The sequence below is a fragment of the Balaenoptera musculus genome, chromosome 11 (genome assembly GCF_009873245.2).
Source record: "Balaenoptera musculus isolate JJ_BM4_2016_0621 chromosome 11, mBalMus1.pri.v3, whole genome shotgun sequence".
Taxonomy (NCBI): domain Eukaryota; kingdom Metazoa; phylum Chordata; class Mammalia; order Artiodactyla; family Balaenopteridae; genus Balaenoptera; species Balaenoptera musculus.
Window position 1 is genome coordinate 71,981,942 of NC_045795.1, and position 27,728 is coordinate 72,009,669.

Below are 27,728 nucleotides of genomic sequence, written 5' to 3' on the forward strand. Positions count from 1 at the left end.
TACAGTTCTTGCATATTTAGTAATCTTCAAACGTCCCAAAGCTTGCAGCACTTTTAATTCACTCTTCTCTCCTTTTCCCACATACTTAGTTTTCAAAACCTGCCAAAGTTCCCTTCTGTCTCTCTATAATCTCCCCTTTTCTTTCCATCTTCACCACCCCACCCTCATCCAGGCCCTCAACAACTTCAAAAGCACGTACTGCAACTGCAGATAGGTTGATCCCGTCAGTCCAGCCTTTTTCTTCTCCCTGTGTCCTGCTTCTATCTTCCTAAGCACGCTGCAACACTAGTTCAATAGCCAAATGTGGCTCACTATTTACCACCATATCAAATTTTACTTCCTTGGCCTTTTTCTGTATCTACCTCCAATAGGGAGGACTGGCCACAGAATTTTAGGGGCTCAGTGCAAAACGCAAATGTGGCACCTCTTGGTCAAACACTTAAGAATTTCAATAAAGATGTTTAAAAAAAATTTTTTAAAAATTAAAAAAAAAAAAAAAAAAGAATTTCAAGATGGCAACAGCAGAGCATTAAACCAAATGCAGGGCCCTTCTGAGCACAGGGCCCTGTGTAACTGCGTGGGTTCCACGGCCATGAAGTTGGCCCTGCCAATAGGCACCTGCCACCCTAAGGAGGCCACTGTTCATGCTGTCCAGGTTTTGAGTCTTCTCACATGTTGTTCCCTCACCCTTCCACCAACACCCAGCTCCTTCCCACATTAAGCCTTAGCCTTTTCCCAGATACATCCAAGTACGGGCAACAAGTTGAGGACTGATCTTTACACATCTCTCTGATCCTTCCCCTCCTATAGTCTGCAGTAGTCCTAACCATCTACACACGTTAATTTAGTCCCTAATTATATACTTCCCTGTGTTTTTTCTGTGTCATTCATTCATTCATTCATTCACCATCTATTGTGGGCCAACCACTTGCCTTGACTGTGCTAGGGACTGGGTATGCTAAGTCCCAAAACAGCGGAGACCTTGTTTGACTTGTTCACCACTCCTTCCCTAGAGCCTCACACAGTGACTGGCTCACAGCAGACACTGAATGAATATTTGTTAAATAACTGTTGAATAGGTTTTCTCTCCACTATATGGTGAGTTCCTGGAGACTAAGAACTGTTTTCATTTGCTCTATGACTATTTTTTTTTTTTAATCTATTCTTGGCTGTGTTGGGTCTTTGCTGCTGTGCGTGGGCTTCCTCTAGTTGCGGCGAGCAGGGGCCACTCCTCGCTGCAGTGTGCGGGCTTCTCATTGTCGTGGCCTCTCTTGCCGCGGAGCACAGGCTCCAGGCATGCGAGCCTCAGCAGCTGTGGCACGTGGGCTCAGCAGCCGTGGCTTGCGGGCTCCAGAGCTCAGGCTCAGTAGTTGTGGAGCATGAGCTTAGTTGCTCTGCTGCATATGGGATCCTCCCCGGCCAGGGCTCGAACCCGTGTCCCCTGCATTGGCAGGCAGACTCCCAACCACCGTGCCACCAGGGAAGCCCTGCTTCCCTGCTCTAAGACTATTGATTGAGAACCTAATATGTGCATTACATTGTTCCAGACATGAAAACAATGTTCTAGACCACTGTCTTTACTTCTATATTCCCTAGCACATTAAAATTTTTTAATAAATTTTTTTTCTAATAAAAATTATTATAACAAGAGTTAACATTTACTGAGTGTTTTATACGTGCCAGGCATCAGTCTAAGTCTTATCTATTATCTCACTTAATTTCCCCAATGATTCTATGAAATAGGTCCCATTATTATCCCCATTTTATAGATGAGGAAACTGAGGCTTAAAGAGATTGAGTAACTGGCCCAAAGTCAAATAGCTGCTGGGGTTTGAACCCAGGTGACCAGACAATAGCCCGATTTTTGACTACAGGGCTAGGCTGCCTCCAGTGAGTATGTTTTGACTGACTGACTTGACTGAACTAGAGAGATCAAGGAAGACCAGTGCTGGTGGCACAACACAAATCCATAAATAACCATCAAAGCGGTTGGGCCTCATAAAAACGACAAATTGTTATGCAATTTCCTGACCAATGCTAGATATAATAGGTGCATAGTTTTTGCAAGCTTACGATGTGGTAAATAGGACATAAACTATGGTATCATTTATTTCACTGAAATCACCCAGCCATAAAATGCTAAATAAAGGAGATAGCCCACTAGGCCACCCATGGAAGCCTGGAGGAAGAGAACAAACTCTAAGTTCCTACATGTTGGTAACTCTTTACTAGACTGAAGGTAAGCAATAAACATTTTAGGCTGAAAGTTCATTTGTTGGACTCATTAAAGCCTGTTGACACCAACAAGCTTACCAAGGCATTAGCAGGCAAAAAAAGAAAAGGGTGGAAAACAAGAAAATAGGAGGGAGGAAAATGGAAAAGTTGAGTCTAATGGAATGTAGAGTGTGGGAGCCACCAAGAGCTGCCTTGGCTGCTCTGCTGCTGTGGTTGGTGCCCGAGCAGGAGACAGAACAGTCAAGATGAACATTAAATTTAGCCAAAGGCACATGGAGGGGCTTTTAGTCCTATGGGGCTCAGTGAAATGGAGACAGCAAGTCACTATTTGTCGTACTTTGATTTTGGGTTCCACAGCAAGTATCAATAAATGGACTAGCATACAGCAAACGGACTAGAAGTAAGCACAAGGACCAGGTTGATGCTGTGTGTTGGGTTTGGTAATGGGGGATTTATGCCACTCACATAAATGTGTGATAAGATGCAGGGGGTGAAAGCGGCTATTAACACTGATTAACTCAAAAAGTTGACCACCAGCACACACAGCCATTGTTTCCACCAGCACTCGTTAGGGACGGGCTTTGTCTGGCTGGCTTCACAAGAGACAAATGCCATTACGGGAGACCAAATAACCTTATTTAGGCAGTCGACAGATAATAGAGACGCTCCAGGTATTAGCCTGACTGCATTAGTTTGATTTGTTACTACTGTTCACCTTGTCCTAGGCATTAATGGAGACAAAGGCTTGGAATTACTAGCAGCAGAGTTAAGCTGTGGATTAGAGAGAGCCTGCGTGTTTTGAGGGAAAGATAATTTTATCTGGGGTTTTCATTTCCATTTTCATCTTGCTTGAGTTTTCCTCAAAGCTGAAGTCCAGTTTTTCCCTTGAATATCATCATATTCTCTCCAATTTACTAGCAATTTTAATTGTTAAAAAGAGTTACTGACCCATTATTTCCTTTAACAAGATCAGCCTTTTATCTTTTAGGTTTTTGGAAATGATTTTAGGGGAAATACACTAGTGATCTTGTATATTATCTTACCTCTTGAATATTCTTATATATTATGAACTCACTTCACAATATTTAATGATATTGTTATTAGTATCTGAAAATATAAAAGGATATGCATATTACATTCAGTTACTTAATATTACAAATTCTATAATTTTTTCTGACTTCTAAACATTACTTGTTCTAGTTATAGATGTATAATTTCTATTATTAATGATTTCAGTTATAAATACATAACTTTGGTTATAAACACAATTTATTTCAATTATACACAAAATTGAATTTTAGAATCACATAAATCAGTTATGTTAAGCTGTCACTGGAAAATGAGATAATGATATTCTAGAGTTACTATGTTTCTTTCCTCACCAGACTTTTTATAGGTATGATATGTTTGTGTAATTAAAAAATAGTTTAGGGGCTTCCTGGCAGTCCAGTGGTTAAGACTCCACACTTCCACTGCAAAGGACTCATGTTCGATCCCTGGTGGGGGAACTGAGATTCCACATGCCGTGCAGTGTGGCCAAAAAAAAAAAAAAATTTAAATGCACTTTTAGTTGTTGATCAATGTTTGTGATGCTGTTTCATTTTTTTCTAAAGTCTATAATTTTATACAGAATCCTCATACTTCTCAGATTTGGGGGTTAGGTTTAATTTTAGATAAATTCTAGATAACCTATGATTACTCTTTGAAAAATCTCAATTTGTGAAAAGTACGAGTTCAAAAATACTTAAATATTAACATTGTGAAATAGTTAGATATACACAGGACTTGCTAAGCCAAGCAAACATTAAGATGGAGACAGAGCTATATGTCCAAAACTGCAAGATGTTGGAAAGATGCACAGAATGTCAAGTGTGATGACATTTAAAAAAATAACAACAGCAAAAACAACAAATATATACACATGTGTGTATATACATGTATACATATACACATGCTTTTATACACAGAAAGATCTACAAAAATGTTTAATGATGGTTATCTGTGAAGGATGAGATTTGAGGGAGGTTTTACTCTACTTCTATACTGCTTGAATTGTTTACAGTATGTAAACATGACCTTTGGGATTAAAATAAATGGCTATTTGAAAAAGCTTACCCATCACATGACCCTTTCCTGTCCAACCCACTCCTGGTGACTTCCAGTCCTCCACCTTAATATGATTTCATAGGAACCTATGAAGAGCAAAGAAAGCTCTTGGTGGATAAATTGTGACTAATATATTTCATAAATAGTGCTTTGAATTTTATAATATTACTGAAAGCAGCTCTTTATGTTAGAAAAAGTGGCCCCACAGGGTAACAGCAGAGACTTGTTGGAAAACATTTAATGCTTCTGGTCTTCCAGTTACTTCCCTGCTGCCCTTCTCTTCCTCCACTCTCTTCATCTCAGCAATAGTCAAACAGGATAAGCACAGCTTACTGCTGACCAGTTGTTGGGACACAGAGCTCTCTACCCCAAATTGTTCTCAGTAAATGATTTTTAAAAAGCTCTAAAATCTGAGTCATGCTACTTTTCCTCAGCAATAAGATACAAACTCCTCTAGTCTTTCCCATGCAATTAAAAAATGAAAGAAAAGAAAAAAATATATAATGGGCATAGATTCAATAATTCAACAAGAATTATTCCACTCTGGTCATCACCAGGAGACAAAAGAAGGGCAGAGGAATAGGAAGGAAAAAAGGCAAGCAAGGGAGAATTCAATCCAAATGGGCAAACTTGAAATACAGCTTCCAGGAAACAAAGTCAGCGTTCTCCAGCTCATATCAAAAAGAACATCCACTTTGGCCTTCCATTAATTAACTGTTAAATAAACACCCAGATCTCCAGTGGCAGGACTCCCTTGTGATGCATCTTATCCTATTCCTGTCTTTAACTGGCAGGTACAGTGGCAAATGCAAAGAAAATACAGTTTTGGCCCAGAAAGTACCCTGATTATTTCCAGTGACAATGTCAGAACATATACAAAAGGCAGGAGAGTTATCTTACCTCCTCAGTCAACATATTACTTGAAACAAAATATACAGGTGATTGGAAATCACTAAACTAGAAATAGATACAAGCCAGATGATCATTCTCACTCTGATGAATGAAAGTAAAGTACATTAAGTGGACTAGAAAAATATTTTAAAATTTGCATTTATTTGTAGCTCAGTTCTTTTGTGCAATGCAATACTAATGGCATGAATAAGATAACTCATGATTTTACATCTCTACTTTGGCAATAATAACTTTGCTTAAAAAAAAAAACAACTTGAAACTGGAATGCTGTAAGGATTTGTATTGATATATGGCGAGAAATTCTCACTGCTTTATGCCAGAAATCAAGAGGAACAAAAGATTCATGAATAAATCACACTAATATATTTAAGTATAATCATGTTTCAAAATGCAGTTGAAGGAAACTTATTGAAACAAATCACAACTTTGTGCCATTCTTCAGATTATTTGACTTGAATTATTTTGTAAATGGAATCCAGTTGTGGAGTCAATTAGTCATGAGTTTACTGATTCTAGCAAACTAATTTATTAGATTAAATTTGCTCACAAAAAATAGCTGGCTTTTTCTGAAAATGTTTATTAAAATATATAGGAAAGGCCTTTATTGTAACTAGAAGTGCCCAAGTATAATAGGTACCATGTTATAATAGTAATTATTTACAATATATTTTCAGAAAAAAAAGACAATACTCAGATTAAACACAGAAAAGAAAACATCACATTTTTAACACTTGATATTCCCATTGATTCTTTATATTCTGCAATTGGAAGATAATTCCCCATGTTTAGTTTTCTATCTATTCCAGGAGATCTGTGTTGAAGGTTTTTTTTGCCATGAGAAACTGTGATTCTCTATGGGATCTTTTCAGCTTTGCACGCCGATTTTGGAACCAGATCTAAAATTAAGGAAAAAGAAAACAGATCTCAGAAATGTTATTTTATTATTCTTAACATTTTAATTACCACGAGTAATAACTAAATTAAAAAATTACCTGGATTCTGTCTTCCTCTAGGTTCAATTTTCGAGCTAAGTCTTCTCTGATATCAATGCCAGGATAGCAGTTTACTCTAAAGACATTTTCCAACACTTCAATCTAAGAATAAGGAAGCAGTTATTTAAAATGTTGATCTTTGGTATGTCATCATAAAATAGACTTTAATTTGTATAGCAACATAATTGCATTTAAATCTTGGGCAATTAATCTGTATGCCTTTTTTAAAAAATGACTATCCAGAAACTGTTAAAGAAAAGAGAGAGAGAGAGATACAGTCTATTGTTTCATTAATAAGGATTCTAAACTGAGATCCCAAAGTGGATAGGCTTTTGCCCAACAGGGTGTCACTTAAAGCCTTTGTATTAGGATCGGTGGTTGAAAAAACTTCCTACCTGGTTCTGAGTAAAAGCGGTTCTGGGTCTTCGGCCTCTATACCAACTCAACTCTCTTTTCAAAGAAAGTCTTTCTGAGGCTGAAAAGTAATCTTCATATTTCAAAACACTTTCTTCCGGCACTGAGTGATCCACAGTACAAGGTAATGAGATCCCATTAGGAAGACTCGGGACATGTAGACATAGGTTAACCTCCTTCCCTAAAAACAGAAAAATAAATCCCACCTTAGATGTCCAATTCTATATTCCACAAAGTTCTATAAGAAGTAATTTCAGGAACTTGTCTTTAATTTTCCTAGTAGAATTCTTCTGGGTTTCACAGGAGAACTGACCTTTCATCGACCAAAATCCAAAAAGCAAATAAAAATGAGAACCCTGCCTTGCTGATAGAGGACACATTTTGGCCTCTGAATGTCATTTATTTTTCAGTGAAAAGAGATTTAGAATATCTGATGTGGCAAATAAACCCAGAGATCTTCTGAAGAAAATGAAGGTTCTTGGCATTTCCTGTGGGTGAACTTCATATCCACTTGGATCTAAGGCCGATGTTCTTTTTATTTCCCATAGGACTCAGCTGGAGGCATTAAAAGTGCTAGATTCTTCAATTATGTAATTGGATGAAATTGCAGTTTTTCTCTAAGTCTATGTAGTATGAAAAAAAGGCCAAATTAAACATTGCAAACGAATTAACAAAGAATTTTAAAAATTACGTTGTGGCGTACCTGAAGAGCCGCAGGTGTCTGCCCAGGGCCTGTGGGGTTTCATTGATGGAACACAGTCTTTCTTCTGGTCCAGTCCTAAGATGCTCTCAATTGAAAAGGAGCAGGGCGAGGGTTTGCTTTTCCCGAGCCGAGCACCTTCCTGAAGGCTGGGAGACATCCTCGTGTGGGCTGCACAGAGCTATAGCTCTGGCCTCTCCACTCCTCCCTGGCTGCCTCGGCCCCACGTGTACCGGGCTGGACCTTCCTGCAGTTTACCTTATGGCTCCGCTGACGATGGGGGCTGGATTTAGAACGTCACTAATTAAAATCCTGTCTTAGAAAGTTTTAGCATGTCAATGAACACTGGCCCAGCCAGCAGCTCCAGGAGTTAATTGTTTATTTGTTTGCAAGTAATTAGCAACTAATGGCTACACCAGGGGGGCCACCTACAGGGACAAAAAGTGTTATCTCTCCTAAGCAGAATACAGACTTAACTTTCTCGAAAAGAAGTGATGCACAGACTAGCACTCCTCTTTTATTTGAAATCATTAATGTATAAAATCATGCTTTTTATTCTGAAGTTTATACTTTCATGAACTCCAGTTACCTAATACAGGCAAGATAGGAGAGCAGTCAAGTAATAAATAATCTAATTTAAGTGAATTTTCTTCCAAAGAAATTGGAAAAAATAATAATCCCTTAATGCTATTATAGTAATTCTGATGAAAAGGCCTGTTTTTCACATGCATATGTAATAGTGAATGTTGTCAATGAAAACACAATAGTATTTGGAGTGCAGCATACTGGAAAAGGTTTGCAATGTTATTAACACTGAGTTTAATTGTCTTCCAAGTGCCTGGATTAATTCATAAGGAACAGCTGCACCAAGTATTTTAAATAATTAATGAGCTAATTCTCTTCTTTCATCTTTTCTTTTAAATGAGAGAGATACAAGTTTATATGAAGATTCATATGTAACTGCCTCCAAGCACCTAAAAAGTATGACTATTCAAACTAAAGGAAGAATTTCTCTCCCATCATAGTTGTTTCAAAGAAAAAAAACATAGTTTACTGCATCTTTTAAAGAAAAATTTCTCTCTGTTGATATTTTGAGGGACTGGAGGGTTTTCATGAGGACAATAAGGTTTGTGAAAAATAACCAAGAACAGAATATTTTAATTTCATCATCCTAAGAAAACATGAAATTAAAAGAGAAACACAGCTGCTAATTGGGAAGATTTTGAAGTGGCCACTTCCTACCAAGGTTGTGACACTTTCAGTTCTTGTACTCTCCTACTCCTCTTCTTCCAATACCTTCTTGATGATAAATTTAAGTGCTCAGCTTTATCCAGCATTTAAACAACTATTGGGCTTTTCTTGTGGGAAGAGGAAAAGTAGTCTGTGTCAATAGAGGAAACAGTCTCTACAGGACTGAGCTCAACTTCATCAGATTTTGCCCTATCATAATGTCACTTGCTATCACAATGTCATAAATACCAAGCTAAATTCCTCCTTACACGAGCTCTAGAGTGAATAAACGATTCACAAACAAAACATTAACAGGCACACAAGATAGACTTATAAATATACAAGTAAAGCCATTCTGACAATGAATAAACTAGTAAAACCTTTATACCTTGTGGAGGTTTTGCCTGTAGTGTTTTGGGGTGTAGACTGTGCAATGGTGAGGGTGACCTTACTCTGGGAAGGCTTGGAGGAAGAGACTGATTCAGGACCTCCCAGATTCCTTTCTCTCCTTTGAAACATTCATTCATTCATCCATTCATCCCACAGTTGGGTGAACATCTACTGAGTACCAGAAAAAACAGAATAGGATCCTTGCCTTCATGTGCCCATGAAGCTCACAGTGGGGGTGGGAGTGGTGAGACAGGCAACAAACAATAATTGTAAATAAGTAAATAATCTCATACATTAACCAGGGATGAGAATGGAAAAAGAAAAAAGGTAAGTCAGGTAAGGGAGGTGGAAGGAGGCCTCACTGAGACCTTCAACCCCACAGATCAGTGCCCTAGAGGCACAAGTTTCAAGGATGCCACAACACATGCTGAAGCTACTCCAGTCCCCAATTTCTTCTTTACGAACACAAACATTGCAATATTTTTATTTCTCCTGAGTTGATTTTATCTGGACTTATAACATTTTATATATGGATGAGTAGATGGAAATAAAAGATAGCAAAGAATTTCTTTTAAAATGTGGAGGAAATGTTTTCTCATATACTCATATAATGAATTTTTATAGAGCACTTAACCTGTGCCAGACACCATTCTAGGTGCTAGAGATTAGTGATAAACAAAACAAGGTAATTTGAGAGAGTGATAAACTCAATGAAAGGAATAAACAAGGTGATGGTGATGAAATGTAACAGGGGTAGGCGTGGAATGGGAAGAGGGTCTTTAAGTATTGATGGTCAGGGAGGCCTCTCTAAGGAGGTGATATTTTAGCTGAAGCTGAGGATGAGAGAAAGCTAGCATGCCAAGATCTTGAGAAAAAGCATTCCAGTCAGAAGGAACAGCAAGTACAAAGGTCTTGCAGCTGAAAAGCATTGGAATATTTGAGGAAGAAAAGGGCAGTTAGCCAGAGGGAAGTGAGTGGTACCAGATGCTATTGTTTGGAGAGCCAGGCCTGGCTGGATAATAGATGCCTTTATAAAGACCATTGTAAGGAGTTCAAGAGCAAAGGGAACCCATGGCAGGGTTTTAAGTTGGGACTAATATGATAGTCTGAGCTGTTTTTACTCACAACACTTCTGACACCAAATGTGTATGGGTTTTTCCATACCAAGCAATTCTCCAGTTCTCTGCAGACATCAACAGGGTATCCTACAATTCAATTCTGACACTAACTACCTGGAGTTAGTGCAGACCCCACAGGTTAAGGGTTCACTTCCACAAGACTACCCCCACTTTAGAAACTAGTTTGCAAGTCCCAAGTTGCCACTTGTACTTCTGACCAACCGACTGTACATCTGGCGTTCCCACGACCCACTTCTCAGGTTCAATTATTTGCTAGAATGGCTCACAGAACTCAGGAAGGCATGTTGCTTATGTTTACTAGTTTATTATAAAGGATACAACTCAGAAACAGTCAAATGGAAGAGATGTATAGGGCACGGCATGGGGGAAAGGTCAGAGAGCTTCCACGCCCTCTCTGGGCACACCACCCTCCCAGTGAACACCATTTCAATGTGTTCGCCAACCTGGAAGCTCTCTGAACCCTGTCCTTTAGGGGTTTTTATGGAAGTTTCATTACATAGGCAAGACTGAATAAATCATTGGCTATTGGTGATTGATCTCAATCTCCAGCCCCTCTCCCCTCCCCTGAGGTTGGGAGGTGAGGCTGAAAGTTACAAGCCTCTAAGTTTGGTCTTTCTGGCAACCAGCCCCCATCTTGAAGCTATCTAGAACCCACCAAGAGTCGTGTCATTAGAATAAAAGATGCTCCTATCACTCTTATTACTCAGGAAATTCCAAGAAATTTAGTAGCTGTGTGCCTGGAACTTGGGACAAAGATCAAATATATTTCTTTTTATTATATCACAGATAGGATTTACGGTTTTAAAACCCCACCCTGGCTGCTACGTAGAAAGAGACTGAAGAGTGATAAGTGTAACCAGGAAGATCAGTTGGGAGTTGTTTATTCAATACCTTTTTACTGAGCATATACTAATGCGAGGCATTGTTCTAGGTATGACGAAAACAGAGATAGCTGTCTGGGGCAAGAGATGATGGCTAATAGTGGATTTGCGGAGAGGTACAATTCTTCAGGAGGTTGTGGGAGACTGAGTAATTGAATAATTAGTACCAATTCTTCAATCCCCATAATATATTATATAGCCACCCCCTTGCTGTGGCCTCATAGTGGATATAGTGTACTTCCCACTCCTTAGCTTTAGGCTTGTCTATGTGACTTGCTTCAGCCAATGGGAAGTGATGTGAGCAGAAGCTTGAAATGTGCCAGCATGATTGGTTTTCCCTCCTGAGCTTCTGACATCACCATGTGGTCCTCCCTGGGGTAGCTGCTGCCCCTCAGCCTGAGCCCCAGAATGAACACACAGACCCCAACCCATCCAGCGGCCTGCAGTCAAGCAGGCCAAGCCCAGGCAAACTCAGCCAAACACCAACTGACCTACAGTATTGTGAGTGAGAAAAATAAATATTCGTTGTTTAAGCCATTGGGATTTTTGAAGTTATTTGACACATAGCATTGTGGAGGAAATAGCTCATCCATTCAGGGATAGAAAAACACATCCTGCTGATGGACTGGTGGAAATGAAGGAAAGAGAGGCATTAAGGATGACTGTTTTTTGGCTTGAGCAAATATAGTGTCATTTACTGGGGTGTGAAAGCCTGGATTAGGAGAGGAAAGGTGTGGCGAGAAGTGAAGAGTTCCAGTTTGGATAGCAAGTAGGCTACTGGGTTTATGAGTATGAGCTCCGGGCTGAATCTCTTAAGTTTGTGCATTACCAGCATAAATCATAGGTATTAAAGCCATTAAAAGCTAGAGGCTTGCATGAGATCACCAGTGAATGGACCTAGATACAAGAAGGATCTTAGGACCAAGTCTGAGGTATTCCAACATTTGGAAATTGGAGAAGATGTGCTGGAGAAGGAACTAGAGAAGGAAACAGCTAGTAAGGCAAGAGAAAAATCTGGAGATACAGTAAGTGACCCAAAAGAGGAAAATGGGTCAAGGAGAAAGATGGCTACAATAGCATCTCAAGTGGTCTTCCTGCTTCCATCCTTGATCTCCTATGGTTTTCTATCAACCCAGTAAGCAGCCAGAGGGATCATTTAAAAACAAGTCAGTTCAGGGAATTCTCTGGCGGTCCAGTGGTTAGGACTCCGTGCTTCCACTGCAGGGGGCATGGGTTCAATCCCTGGTTGCCTGGTTGGGAATAAGATCCTGCAAGGCTTGCAGTGTGGCAGAAAAAAAAAAAGTCAGTTCATATCATAACTCTGCTCAAAAAAATGGCTTCCCATCTCAGTAAAAGTCAGTCTTTATAGTGTCCTACAGGCTCTGACATGATTTGCCAGCCCCCCTTCCCTATCTGATCTTACCTCTTATTACATCTCCCATGCTCACTTTGTTCCAGCTACACGGAACCTCTTCCTGAAAACACAGGCACAATCCTGCTTCAGGAGTTTACACTGGTTGTTTTCACTACCTAGAATGTTCTTCCTTCACATATCCCTCATGGACTACTCTGTTACCTCCTTCAAGTATTTCCTCAAATATCATTTTCTCAATAAGGCTTACTCTTCCTGCCCCTTTAAAAATTTCAACCTCTCTTTCAGGATTCCTGAGGCCCTCTGCCCTGCTCCAATTTTTGTTAAAAGCATTTACTACCTTTTGCCTTTTTATATATCCTTTTTTGTTGTTGTTTTGTTTTTGGTTTTTTTTTTTTTGCCCGCACAGCACAGCATGTGGGATCTAAGTTCCCTGATCAGGAGTCGAACCCATGCCCGCTGCAGTGGAAGCATGGAGTCTTAACCACTGGACCGCCAGGGAAGTCCCTTATATATCTGTTTATTATGTTTATTGTTTATTGCCTGTTTCCTATCTCTAGAATTTTTGTCTGTTCTGTTCATTCTAGCATCCAAAACAGTACTCGGCTCATACTAGATGAAAGAATAAATGAATGCTCAGCTGTGTCAATGCTGCTGAGAGGCTGAGTGAAAATACACTAGGTTTGTTAACAAGGGGGTTACTGTAAACCTTGGCAAACTGGAGGGTAAAGAAAAAAGCCAGACTTGAAGTAAACTGGAGAGTGAATGGGATATTTCTGTTCTAGCAATATGCTGGACCATATTCCTTGAAAGACCCTTCAACTACAAAACAATTAGATCCTGGGTAAAATATACCTTCAAATACATTGCTGAGATCCCCATAAGTAAGGGAAATTTTGTTTGTTCACCAAACAAAACAATAAAAACCCAACAACCAAGAAATGAAATCAGAACTGGGAGCAGTGATCAGTAAACAAACAATAAATACGAGGTAACCCACAAGGGAAAAATCCTTAGTATCACTGAAACCAGGATTCTAATCCTCAGGCTAGCAGTAGGCGGGGGCGGGGGGCACCAAACTGAACTCTCTTACTTCAGGCCACTTCGATAATGGTTCCTGGCAAAAGCTGACCAAATTCTCTCTGGAAGAAAGCTTCCCTAATTTAGGTCCACAGGATTCCCACAGATTAAAAGTAAGCAAATATAACCTCACAATCAAAGATTGGCAAGCACATGAGGCCAGCTACCATGACATGTGTAAAGGCCAACATGGAGAGGAATTGAGGTTTCCTGTCAATAGTCAACACCAACTTGCTAGCTATGTGAATGAGTCACTTGGGAAGTGAATCCTCCAGCCCTACTCAAGCCTTCAGGTGACTGAAGCCCCAAATGACACCTGATCACAATATTAACAGAGACTCCAAGACAGGACTGGGTATCCAAGTCACTCCTGAATTCCTGACATAGAGAAACTGTGAGAGGTATTAAATGAATACTACTGTTTTAAACCACTAAGCTTTGGGTGATTTATACAGCCCTAGATAATTTATCTAAAAAGCTCCATCATAAAAAAAAAACTGGGCACAGGGAACTCTACTCAATAGTCTGTAATGGCCTATAAGGGAAAAGAATCTAAAAAAACAAAAAAGTAGATATAGGTATATGTATAACTGATTCACTTTGCTGTACCGCAGAAACTAACACAACATTGTAAATCAACTATACTCCAATAAAAAAAAAAAAAACTGGGAAGGGGGAAACTGTAGGTAGACTGGTCAAGAACAAAAGATAGAGCACAAATTACCAATATTGGGAATAAAGAGGTGATATCACTACAGAAATTACAAACATTAAAAAGATAAAAGAATATAATGAACAACTTTATATTAGTAAATTCAACAACTTACATGAAATAGGCAAGTATCTTGAAAAATATATGATTACCAAAACTGAGACAACATGAAATAGAAAACATGCCTAGTTCTATACCTATTAAAGAAACTGAATTGGTTATCAAATTCTTTCCCACAAAGAAAACTTCAGGCCCAGATAACTTCACTAGTGAAGTTTATCAAACATTTAAAGAAAATCTTGGGACTTCCCTGGTGGCGCAGTGGTTGAGAATCCACCTGCCAACGCAGGGGACACAGGTTCGATCCCTGGTCTGAGAAGATCCCACGTGCCATGGAGAAACTAAGCCCGTGTGCCACAACTACTGAGCCTGCGCTCTAGAGCCCGCGAGCCACAACTACTGAGCCGATGTGCCACAACTACTGAAGCCCGCGCGCCTAGAGCCTGTGCTCTGCAACAAGAGAAGCCACCTCAATGAGAAGCCGGCGCACCACAAAAAAGAGCAGCCCCCGCTCGCCGCAACTAGAGAAAGCCCGCGCGCAGCAACAAAGACCCAACGCAGCCAAAAATAAATAAATAAATTTATTTAAAAAAATTTTTTTTCAGCAAATTAGGATTAGAAGTAACTTTCTCAATCTGATAAAGGGCATCTATAGAAATAATCAGTTAACATACTATTTAATGGTGAAATATTGAATTTCTCCCTAAGATTAGGAACAAAGCAAGGATGGTCACTTTCACCATTTCTATTGAACACCAGTGCAATAAAGAAAGAAAAAGAAATAAAGATCATATAGATCAGAAAGGAAGAAGTAAAGGGTCTCTTTTCACAGATGACATGATTGTTTACAATAGAAAACTTTTAAGAATCTACAAAAGCTACTAAAACTAATAAGTGAATTTAGCGAAGTCATACTATAAAGGTAAATATACAAAAATCAATTTAATCCCATATATTAGCAACAAACAAACATATAGTTATGCTATGATCCAGCAATTTCATTCCTAGAAAAATGAAAACAGGTCCACAAAAAGACTTGCATGAGAATATTCACAGAAGCTCTACTGATAATAGCCCAAACTGGCAATTAGGTGTCTATCAACAGGAACACAGATAAACTATGGTATAATTATATAATAGAATACAACTCAACAATATAAAGGTATTGATATATAGTATCAATATATGGAACAACACTGATGAATTTCAAAAGCATTTCAAAAACATTATAAGTCAAAGAAGCCTTACACAAAAAAATACATGAAGTTTGATTCACTTATGTGATGTTCCAGAACAGACAAAACTAGTTTATATTGAAAAAATCAGAATTTGGGGTTGGAGGCGGAGAATGAATGGGAAGAAGAATCAGGAAACATGGGGGGTGATGGTAATGTTCTATATCTTGCTAGGTTTTGGATTACACAGATGTATTCATTTGTCAATATTTATTAATACTCTTTAAGATTTATTCACTTCACTGTATGTAAAATTTTATCTGTTAAAGCATAAACGAGTGCTCAACTATAGTTAATGATACACATGCTAAAGAGTTTAGGGGAGAAGTATATTGATGTCTGTAACTTTAAAATGCATAAAAAATAAAATAGATTGGTGGATGGATAGATATGTGATTATAATTAAACATTATTCTATAATTGTAAACAAATAGAACTTCTAGTCCCATAAAGTTTTCCAAAATGAGAGACATGTTCTGTGTTTGCACTATCCAATATTGTAGCCACTAGCCACATGTGGCTAATGAGCACTTGAAATGTGGCTAGTGCAAGTGCTGGTGCAATTAAATTTCAAATTTAATTATCTTGTAATTTATTTACATTTAGGTAGCCACATGTGGCCAGTGGCTACTATATTGAACAGCACAGACAGAGAATATTGCCATCACTGCAGAAAGTTCTGTTGGACAATGCTGGTCTAGAAGTACAGAACAATGTTGAAAATAGTGATGACGAAAACAGACATCCTTGTTTTGTTCCTGACATGAGAATAGTGTTTCACCACTAATATAATGTCTACTGTTGTTTCTAATAAGTGCTGTTTATCTAGAGTAATGTTATAATGAATACAAACACAAAATATCTATAGTGATTTATAGCTTTTAAAGCATTTTTAGTGTATTTGTGCTTAATCCTTCAATAAATCCTCCACTATTGGGTAGTTGAGAAAACAAACTGAGAGTTCAGTTGTAATTTGCAGAAGTCACCAAATAGCAGTGGCAGAGCCTCGACTTTTCCGTCTCCAAATTCCCTGTTCTTCTGATTTTATCAATTAATGGCCACTGTAACATCTTCACCAATGATCTCATAATATAAACATCAAAGTGTACTGATGAATTAAGAAAAAGGTTGTGAACCTAATTGGGAAAAGAACTTGAAAAAGAATAGATACATGTATATGTATAACTGAATCACTTTGTTGTACAACTGAAACTAACACAACATTGTTAATCAACTATACTCCAATATAAAATAAAAAGTTAAAAAGAAAGAAAAAGGTTGTGAAACCTTGCTTATGATCAATCCTCAATATCTTTCAACAATTATTTTGAGATGAGAAATAAAAGCCTGACACATTGACATTGAAGAGACTTTAGGAATTGTAAAATTGGACAGCCTATATTTTAAACATCTACATGTTCAAGGTGAAGTAAAAGTTGAGAGGTTTATGTTTTATTTTGCTTAAGTAACTTGTAAATCAACTCAGGCTTTGCTAACATTTATTTTCTAATTATGTATTTCAATTAAGTCCCAAATCATTAACTATCAGGAAAAATGCCCAATGTGTTAGGTGTTTTGGCAGAGATTTTTATAAACCAGTCATAGCATAATAAGAAATAAAATCAGCCTGTGAGCATAATAAGAAAGAAATGCAGTAAGCAAAGCTTTAATGACATTTGCCCCTTACTTTTGCACAGGAATTACACTGTCCTATTTGAGACCCTCAGTATTTTTAAATATTAAAATGTGTTTTCTAAAATAAAATACTTTATTTTTTACTATTACACATACAGTATCTCCTAGAGCAACGCTGAAGTAGACATGCAATAAATATTTGTTGAATGAGTGAATAAACGGATGGATGGATAGATGGATGGATGGATGGGACCAGGAAGAGGTGACATTTGTAAGCTGGACAGGCAAGGTAAATTCTGTGTGTTTACTATTGTTGTCATTGCTTTTCAATGTGTAAAAGTATTCCCAGTTTTCTATGAACTACTTATGTATGACTCCAGGGTAATCCACAAATTAGACATTATGACATTCTGAAACTATAATTCAATAAAAAGTGAGATGGGGGATTCATTTTTAAAATCTGAGCTTAAAATTTAAAAATCCTGAGGCACAATTCATATCTGTGACACTCTTGTCATTCCTCAGGCCCTCCTCAGCCATCATTGTTACTTGAGACACATGGTATATTTCCCAGTGGCTACAAGGTTCAGGAGAGTTGGGACTATTTCACACACTTCTGTCTCTCCCAGCACCGCTCACAGTGCCCATCAAACAGGAGATATTAAATAAAGATTTGTAGAATAAGTTCATTCTATTTATAACATTTAGAAAACATTTTAGGCTTTGCTCTTCTCAACTTCAAGAGTATAGTTTCATATTTTTACACTTTCAAATCAGTCAAAATTGCTTTGAGTATAGTGCCTTGCATATATCAAGCCCTTGATTTTAAAAATTTGATATAAAATCATCTAAAACTCTGATACATTTCTATTTTTAAAAAAATTCATTTAATACTATGGTACATAGAGTAAAATATGATAGTCTCCTTCAATTCTACCCCATTTTTACTCTCCAACCCACTGGCCACCACTACTAACAGCTTAGTGCTGCTCCTTCCTGCCTTTTTAGAATGCCTTGACATAAAGAAGTAGATGCATGCACACACGTTTTTATCCACATGGAGTCAGACACACATGCTATTCTACAATGTGGTTCCCCCACACTGACATGACATGACATCAGCACGCACAGCTCTACCTCATTCTTCAACAGCTGCTTGGTGCTACATCAAGTGGAAGAACCATAATATATTGAACTATACCCCTGATAATGGCACTTAACGTTTGTCTCTAATTTTTAAAACTATAACAGGGCTTCCCTGGTGGCGCAGTGGTTGAGAGTCTGCCTGCCAACGCAGGGAACACGGGTTCGAGCCCTGGTCTGGGAAGATCCCACATGCCGCGGAGCAACTAGGCCCGTGAGCCACAACTACTGAGCCTGCGCGTCTGGAGCCTGTGCTCTGCAACAAGAGAGGCCGCGATAGTGAGAGGCCCGCGCACCACGATGAAGAGTGGCCCCGCTTGCCACAACTAGAGAAAAGCCCTCGCACAGAAACGAAGACCCAACACAGCCAAAAATAAATAAATAAAAATAAAAAATAAATAAATAAATAAATAAATAAATAAATAAATAAACTATAACAAACAATGACTACCTTGTTAGCACATACGCAGGAGTATTTCCATGAAAAAGTTTCTTTGAAGAATATATTATTTCTTTATCATCCAAAAATAAACCAGAATTTATTATGAAAAAAAAGAATATATTATTTTTTGCTGGATTCTGCCATATTTCCTTCTAAGAAATCTTTACCAATGAACACTCCCACCCAATCTAGCCCTTGTCTTTATGTCCTCCCCAGATTGACAGTGGGAATAAGAAAACTCAGGGCTAGGTTAAATTAGACTCAGGATTTCCCCAGACTCAAAAATCAAAGATAAAATAGTTTAGGATTTAAGGCTCCCAGGGGCTCAGGCCTACACATTAGTGCCATTTAATCTAATCATTGTAGATTAAATGAGAGTTGTCAGTTAACCTGAGAACCTGATTGTTATTTATAACATTGTTTCTGGAGGATAAATGTCATGGTTCTTATCAACTTAGAAACAACCTTTTGAATCACAACAAACATTTATTAAACGCCAGCATGTATCAGGGATGTACTAGGTAACCAGGGGATGAAATGATGTCTGCCCTCAAGAAACTCATGATCAAGAAGGTAGCCATCAATATTAATTTTGTTCAGTGTGATAATGCGATTATGGTTATATTTTTAAAAATGCCCTTCTAAAAGAGATTCTACTTAAGTATTTACAGGTGAAATTTCAGAATGTCTGGGTTTTGGTTGAAAATACTTCAGGAGGGCTTCCCTGGTGGCGCAGTGGTTAAGAATCCGCCTGCCAATGCAGGGGACACGGGTTCGAGCCCTGGTCCGGTAAGATCTCACATGCTGCGGAGCAACTAAGCCCGTGCGCCACAACTACTGAGCCTGCGCTCTAGAGCCCGTGAGCCACAACTACTGAGCCCACACAGCACAACTACTGAAGCCTGTGCCCCTAGAGCCTGTGCTCCGCAGCAAGAGAAGCCACCGCAATGAGAAGCCCGCGCACCGCAACGAAGAGTAGCCCCTGCTCGCCACAACTAGAGAAAGCCCGCACACAGCAAAGAAGACCCAATGCAGCCAAAATAAATAAATAAAATAAATAAATTTTAAAAAAATCTTATATTATAAAAAAAAAAAAAAGAAAAGAAAATACTTCAGGAAAACCCAGAAAGAAAACAAAGGTAATTGAAGCAAGTGTTGCAAAATGTTGATAAGTGCTACATTGGACTGATGGATATATGTGGATTCATTGTCTCCAATGAATACAAATATAATAATGTGGGTTCATTATTTTCTGTACTTTTGTAAATATAAATAACAAAATCCTCATTCTTCTAGGAACGCCAATCAATAAATACAAAATTTCAATATAAGAATATAATAAAGATGTGTGCACAAGAGGCTATGGGAGCAGAAAAGGGCCCAGATCGCTTGAGTGAGACTGAGAAGGGCTGAGGAGTGGTAAGAGCCCAACTCTGGTGTCATACTACTTGGGTCCAAATTCCAGCCCTGAGCCTTTTTTTAACTATGTGACCTTGGGCATGTAACTTAGCCTCTCTGTGCTTCAGTTTCCTCTATAATTAAATGGGGATAATTATAGTACCTAATTGAGGATCAAATGAGATAATACTTGCAAAGCCCTTGAAGTAACACTTGACACATACTAAACATTATGTAAACTGCTTGCTATCATTTATTACCATTATCAATGTTACTATGAAGGTTTTTCAGAGATGTCTTCAGGTAGAGATGTTTCAAGAAAAGGTCAGAGAAAAGCAACGTAATGAAGACCAGTCAGGTATAGGGGTGTGTGTGTGTGTGTGTGTGTGTGTCTGTTGAGGGGAGTAAGAGGGAGGAAGTGAACCTGATTCCCATATTTCTAGCTTATGTGACCAAATGGATAATGACATCATTAACAGAGGGAACAGAGATGAAGGAGAGTTTACCACTTGAAAACTGTATTTCTAATCATATAAACAAATGACAAAGTATTTAGCAAACTGAATTACCTCAGAATTAAAATATAGCTCCCAGATTGAGAAGGTAAAACACTGACGAAAAATCGGCAGCACGCCCAAGCGCCCTGAGTGGATGCCTTCTTCACCCCACTGGGGCTCTGAGGCCCTGCACTAGGCTGCCCTTCTTCATGGATGTTCTCCCCGCCCCTTGTGTTCTGAAGTCCTGCAGTAGGCTTCCAACCTGCACAAAAGCCCTCCTCACCATGCTTGGACTCCGCAACAGCCCTCTCAGGCACCCTCACCCCACATTTGCGCCAACATCTTGCTGCTTGGGGGCTGCCCCTCCAACCACAATGCTGTTTTTACCCATCTTGTGCTCTCACGCCCCCCTATGTAGATGGGGGGGCTCACCTTGCACGGGCTCTGGCACCCCACACCAGGGTGCCCCTTTGTGAGGACGCTCTCCTTGCCCCTGCTGGCGTCAACACCCCGTTCTGGGCCCCCCGTGCCTACCCACCCTGCATAGACTCCTACTTTATTTGGCCACACCTAATGGCTTTAGGGCTGAGTTATTCAGAAAGGGAAGAGAAAAAACCACACAGCTGTTTTTACATGAAATCACTGTCTTCTGTTATTAAGACTTTACTTTTGACCCTGTATATAGAACATGACTTAGCTAAATCACTCATGCAATTTTTCCTTTAGACCAATACATCTCATAAAGTATTGAGTTTACTTAAGACAATGTTAATTTGCCCATGATTTATGATATCTCATATCACTAATTTATACAGTTTCTCCAACATTTGTTTCAAATCACAACCTCAATTAAAGGTGTTTTGGGGACTTCCCTGGTGGTCCCATGGGTAAGACTCTGTGCTCCCAATGCAGGGGGCCCGGGTTCAATCCCTGCTAGGGGAACTAGATCCCACATGCACACTGCAACTAAGAGTCCGCATGCCACAACTAAGAGTCTGCATGTCACAACTAAGAAGTCCGCATGTCGCAACTAAGCAGCCCACATGCCGCAACTGAAAAAAGATCCCACGAGCCACAACTAAGACCCGGCGCAGCCAAAAACAAATAAATAAACAAATAAATAATATTAAAAAAATAAACAAAGGTGCTTTTATCAAAAATCAGGGTAGATGTCAAAATCCTCACACCTTTCCTGCCACCCTGATCTCTATGCAATTCTCAAAATAGCCAGCCACTCCTGCCTTAGGGCTTAGGGTGTCTGCCAGGTTGTTCCTCTCCCGGAACACCCTCTCCTCAGGTGTCCCCATTGCGCACTCCAGTGACTCCTTCAAGGTTTTGTTCAGATGTCACCTCCTCAATGAAGTCTACTCTGACAAGCTTATTTAAAATTGCAACTGCCCCTCATCCCATTTTCCCTGCTGTTTTCCATAGCACTTCCCACTTTCTAATATACTACTGATATACTTCTAATACTACATGTTTATTTTTCATTGTCTTTCTTCCTACCATCTCCACTAAACTGTAGCTCTGCAAGGGCAGAGATTTTTAATATTTTGTTCATTACCTAATAAATATTTGTTGAATGACGACAGCCATTTCCTGAGGTAGTTTGAATCCTAAAACTAAATTCAGAGCACCATCTAGTGTTCTTACAAGGATGTGCTGATTAACTCTGAGACTTCTCTGCACCAGCCATGATATACACAGTACTGGTTTAATCAATTCTCAGTAAATGTTTTTTTTTTTACTGCCCTCTGTGGTTCCATAAAAAGTAAAATGATTTCAGGGATTAACCTGTCATGGAACTTATTGGTTTCTCTAAGAGCAACCTCTTCTCCACTGACTTGCCTATTGCTCCCCAGAACTTCTGGGGAGTAGGAATGTCATGCAGATCTTATATCTTTTAATCTGAGGGTATCTCCCCTCCCCGCACTGCCAAAAACCAAAAAACAAAAACAGGGTAATAGCCTTTGCTGGTTTGGTACCTACACCATTTCTCCAGAATATCACAATATATATTTATTGATTAAAATTTTTTTGATTTGACCACAAAAGCCCCTAAATCAAAGTGATAAAACACTAGCAAGGGTAATATTATTTAAAATAGTATCAGGATTCTCTAAGACAATGAGGACAATCTTCTGATTTAGAAAATATTGGCTTCTTTAGTTATGATAAGGAGGGGAAAATGAAGAAAATGAAAGCTGCCTTAAAAGCATTGAAACATTTAATATTTAAGAGTAAATAATGAAGAGAATACTTAGCTGATTTTTACTGAATGCTTATTGTGCCCAGCACTATTCTGAAAGCTCATTAATCATCTTCCCAACTCTATCATGTAGGTTCTCTATATTAAGCCCCAGTTTTTAGATGATGAAGGGAGACACAGAGAAGTTAAGTAACTTGACTCAAGTCACAGAACTAGTAAAGAGTGAGGCCAGGATTCAAAGCCAGCTAGGCTGGCTCCACAGTCCATGTCCATGAGCTCATGCCCATGCTTTTATTCACCTCCCAACAGAAACAGGAATGATGCTGCTTGGTTTCACAGTTCTTGGTTTGGTCAAAGAAATTAGTTTACAATATCCTCATCTTCCAAAAACGAATTAAGGCAACCATAGAAGAAACAGGCATATACAATTATCCTAGAAATAAAGTTTTATTCTTTTCACAGTCAAGAAAGTAGAAGCTATGGAATTTGCCTTTCCAAGGATTTACGTTTTAGCCACAAATTTTCAATCTAAGGACGCTGTGGCAAAGAGCAAAAGCAACATTAATATTAAGGTCAAAGACCAGAGGGTGGTTTGCAATGGGCACAATGAAGAATCGCTTGGTCCTGGCTGCCCACCCACCTCTTTTGGAACACACTCCTTAGAACTTTTGATTCTACCCCCCAATTGCCCACAGCTTCTCCCTACTCGACCACTGGTTCAAATGTTTTAGAGTTGATGGAATGACTCAGGTTCCCAAAATATCAATTAATATACTCATTTCTTGAATTTGGTTCATCTCAGCTGAATGCTAAGAAAACAGCTGAATTATCTGTTAAAGTGAGTCTCATTAAGGAGTGATTTATTAGGTAACATCTAGAATTATTTGCATTATATATTATACTCTCAAAACGAGCATGAATTACCCCAGAATTTCAGATTGATGGAGTCTTTCAGGGGATGTTTGTAAGTGGGAAGATTCCCAAGCTCTTTAGGTGATTCTGGAAATGGTGCTCCTCTCACCATCCTCAGCTGGAACCAAAGACTCTTTCCTAAATATTTACTTGACCCTTTAAATTTTCTAAAATACAAGGTTATTTGGTAAAGGGAAATGGTTATTTTCCATTTTGGATAGAGTTTTTCAACATGTGGTTTGAGGATGACCTGCTTTGGATTCACCTGGGAGATTCCCTGTCCTACCTCTGACCTACGGCATCAGAATCTTCAGCTGGGTTCAGTAATCTGTATTCTAACAACCTCCCCCAGATGACTTTTATGTGTGCATAAGTTTGGTAACCACTAACCTAAGGGGATAATTTTAAAAGGTAAAGCACAAGTGTCATTTGGGTTGTTGGATTCTTTCCTATTATATACCGCAGACCAGAACTTCAAGAGGTATCATGTAAAAACTTAATTATAAGAAGATCAAATATAATTTTAGGAGACTAATAATTAACAAATCTACTTACAAGACTGTATGTCTTTTTATGTGTAAATTTATATGTAAATTATATTGTGAAACGTCTCAATGAATTCTTTGGTGGATGTCGTTTAATTCTGCCTTGCCTTCCATAAAATTAACCTGCTGGCCAGTTTTTACTATGCTACCCACATAAGTCTCCAGTAACCCTTGAGGCGTTCTCTGAACAAGCCTCATTTCCTGTATAAAAGGAACCGAGTTTGGTCAACTGTACAGAACTTAGGCTGATTAAACTTAAACTGGTTATCAAAGGAGACTGCTTCTGCAGTTTTAGAGGTGTTTTAAAATAGGAAATACAATCATTTTTCTGGTTGAGCAGAGTGAACAGTAGCCTAAAGCTAGAGGATCCAAATGGAAAGCCTTTCAAGATTCTTTCTAGCTTTATAATTTGACTAAACTGCCTCTCCACCCAATTGAACATCCAATTGTTTTTGTTTGCTTTGTTTTTTAATCAGCTGAGCCTGGCAAGAATTCCTTGCCTCTCTCTGATAATATAATAGCCTCTTGAGAATCCTTGCACAGTTTAGGTGCACATAACATACAAAAAAGGAAACCATTTAACTTGATGATAATACCCCACCCAGATAATTCAGATACCTAAGATAATTCTTCATTGGAATTATTTAGTTTGGCCAAGTTAACTGGCCTAACCCCTTCAGTTGCACCATGTAATAACTCTTCTTCACTGTTTTCACTTGTCACTTACTCCTGATTCTTATCAATTGTCACTTTCTTCTTCTTCACTTATAATCTAATTACAGTTCAACCAAGAATGTTACTTACCCTGAAAGTCTTCCTTCTTTAGAGCCAGGTTGCATGCCACTGTGCTGATAGACAAGAAATGTTGAAGGCCAGAGTTGTATTGCTGAGATCTGTATGATGCCGGGTACATCCAAGCAGCTGGGAAGCAGTAATCCTGTAAGAACTGACTCCAAACCACCTTTCAAAAACTAAAGATCTCTTCTACTGGGTGACTAGTTGATAAACAATCTAAGGGGAGAGCTCTTATTGAAAGTTTATTGAAATCTAAGGATTATTCTGTGAAACTATACTGCAAGTCTACCTGGTAAAACTTTAAAAACTTGATTCTATTTTTCCTTCAAGAGATCATGGTAAAATCTAGTATTTGAGTTTAAAATAAGTAACTTCCATTCCGGTTACTGTATTTGGATTTGTTCCACTGTACCTGTATTTATTCCAATTTATCTGTGGAATTGGGCAACTAATAATCTTTATTCAGCATTTCTTATATTTCTTGAATGAAAATGGGATGGATTGGTGGGATTAATGGCTAGATATTTAGAAGACACTAGTGATTCTGCCATTTTCTCTGTATAATGATTCTTCTCTAAGGAATGTGGACATATAGAGATGGACAAAAGAGGCAGAAGTTCTAATCCAGACCGAGTTCTAGAAGTAGAGCTTCACTTTTCTTTCCTGTAAAAAAAGTTAGAGGCTGAAAAAGCTATTTAAAGATTCTTCCAAAACTTTAACAGAAATGCTGATCAGTTACCAGCATAATAAATCAGTGCACCCTGACTTTAAAAAGACGTTTTGTGATTTACAGGAAATATGGAAGTCTGAATTGTGGCGTGTCAGTCTCTCAAGGCCAGGTAAGAACTGACGAATTGGCAGCAAAGTCATGTTTTTAACTGAATATACTGATATGCAAGTGCTCAGAAAAAAATCTTTCGGAGTCTACTGTCCACGAATTTACCAGAAAGCCAAGTTAACGACACAACTGATCACTCAGATCTGAGTTAGCCAGCACCATTTTGCTGGAGAGGGGAAACTGGACGCTTCAGGCAGGGTTGGGAAGGTTATAATTTGAGGAAACTAAAGAAGGCGCCAGCAGGGAGGTCTCCTTCATGGTCTCTGACGAAAAATGTTGCAGGAGTAGTCAAACCGCCCCGAATTCCCCAGTGCTGTCCTCACTCGAGGCTCTGGTTCCAGAAGACGCACGTCTTGCTAGGGGAAGACGGTCCCCTACGATTTACAACCAAACGCGCGGGAGCAGGGCTGGTGTTGGAGGTGCGCAGTAAGAGTCGCCTCCCCCGCCTCGGAGGCCCAAACTCGCGGGCAAGCCCAGAGCAGTGAAGGAACCTCCGGGCCAGCCCCGTCGCGGTGACGGGCGTCGCCGCGAGCCAATGGGAGCGCCGCGAGGCGGGGCAGGCAGGCCAAGGGGGCGGGATTTCCCGCGCGGCAGCGCGGCCCTTTGGCTCCTGGCGAGAGCGGCAGACCCATCGAGAGAGGGCGGCAGACCCATCGAGAGAGGGCGGGTCGGGGTCAGCTGCTGCAGGCGGGCGGGCGCGGGAGCTGTGGGCGGCCGCCGCATATTTTGCTGCCGCCCTTCCTCCGCCACGATGCCGGGGATCGACAAGCTGCCCATCGAGGAGACGCTGGAGGACAGCCCGCAGGTGAGGCGCGGGCGGCGGCGGGCTGCGAGGGAAGGAGCGGGGCTGGCCGACCCCAGGCCTGGCGCCGCCGCGGCCGCAGGTGCCAGCCCTGGCCTAGGTGGGCTCCGCCCCCAGTGCCCCCGCCGGTAGCGGGCGGCGCCCCGAGCCGCGGAGGCCGGGCCGCCCTGCCGAGGCCCGCGTGGGCCTGCGCCGCTGGGCCGAGAGCCGTGTGCGGGGTCTGGGACGTCGGCGGGCTGCAACCGAGCCGTGGCCGCCTTGGCTCGTGGGCCCGGCGGTCACGTACGCGCGCGGGGCTCCCTTGTATTTGACAAAAGATGCTTTATAATCGCCGTGATGTGAGGTGGTAAATCCCGAACCTGGAATTTTCTCTTCGAAAACCTCTTCGGAGAAAATGCAGAAGGAGAAAAGACCCGTAGACTTAATGATTTCGACCACGCTAGGGAAGGAAATGGATAGTTTTGGGGGGGGAGATGCTGAAAGACTGTTGATATGCCCGTGCGGAGAGTCCTCGGTGAAGCCCGTCAAGGGTCCCAGAGCCTCCCGGCCGAGTGTCGTGGCCGTGAGTGTAGCCGCTGTCACTCGGGCCACGCACGCCGAGTGGAGGACGGCGCCTTCGCGGCTCCACGACTGCTGCGCCCTCGTTGCAGACTTGGCTCTAATAAACTCATCAAAATAAAAGCCCTGTGTTTTGTGCGTTGGGGATGATGCTAGTGTGGTTGCTCTAGCTTAAGATAGTCTAGGGAAACGTAACCATTACTGATGTTTTCAGTAGTGAAGAATGAAATGAGCGATGTTAAAACCATGTTGGTAGGCGCTGTAACTTGGGTTGAGAAACTTCATCCCTAGGCCTGTCTCTTACACAGTAAGGGATTTAAGACGGTGTTGCTGGTTGGCTACAACTTAGAATGAAGAAAATTTTCTGAAATGTTGTTCATTTAGAACTACAACTGCACATATTTCACGTGTCTTGACGGTTTAATATGACTCCAAAAGAACAGGAGGGAGGGCCTGGATCCCCCTTTCCTGTATGATATGTCTGCCATGGATGTGG

At 40.0% G+C, this 27,728-nt stretch overlaps 2 protein-coding genes across 7 annotated transcripts in view; one reads left to right on the forward strand and one right to left on the reverse strand.

Moving 5' to 3' along the window:
• Positions 1-5,555: 5,555 nt before the first annotated feature.
• On the reverse strand, positions 5,556-26,357 carry HESX1 (HESX homeobox 1). Of its 3 annotated transcripts, none has more exons than XM_036869141.1 (5): positions 26,223-26,357; positions 25,044-25,697; positions 6,641-6,840; positions 6,246-6,347; positions 5,556-6,149 (listed from the first exon to the last, which is right to left on the reverse strand). In XM_036869141.1, exons 2-5 carry the CDS (start codon positions 25,150-25,152, stop codon positions 6,051-6,053), a joined length of 510 nt encoding a protein of 169 aa, XP_036725036.1. In that variant the 5' UTR covers positions 25,153-25,697; positions 26,223-26,357; the 3' UTR covers positions 5,556-6,050. The 3 variants fall into 3 exon arrangements, with proteins under 3 accessions (XP_036725036.1, XP_036725037.1, XP_036725038.1); XM_036869142.1 differs by having other exon boundaries at positions 26,196-26,357; XM_036869143.1 differs by lacking the exons at positions 25,044-25,697; positions 26,223-26,357 and adding an exon at positions 7,363-7,519.
• Positions 26,358-26,465: 108 nt separating this feature from the next.
• APPL1 (adaptor protein, phosphotyrosine interacting with PH domain and leucine zipper 1) overlaps positions 26,466-27,728 on the forward strand; it is a 35,211-nt gene continuing 33,948 nt past the window's right edge. For 2 of the 4 annotated variants that reach the window (XR_005021924.1, XM_036869724.1), the window contains exon 1: positions 26,491-26,677. Coding sequence is in view for 3 of the 4 variants with exons in the window: in XM_036869724.1 (XP_036725619.1) it covers positions 26,624-26,677 (54 nt within the window). In the remaining variant the exon portion in view is untranslated. Of the gene's footprint in view, positions 26,678-27,728 lie in introns of all 4 variants that reach the window. The other 2 variants (XM_036869725.1, XM_036869726.1) reach the window with 2 other exon arrangements.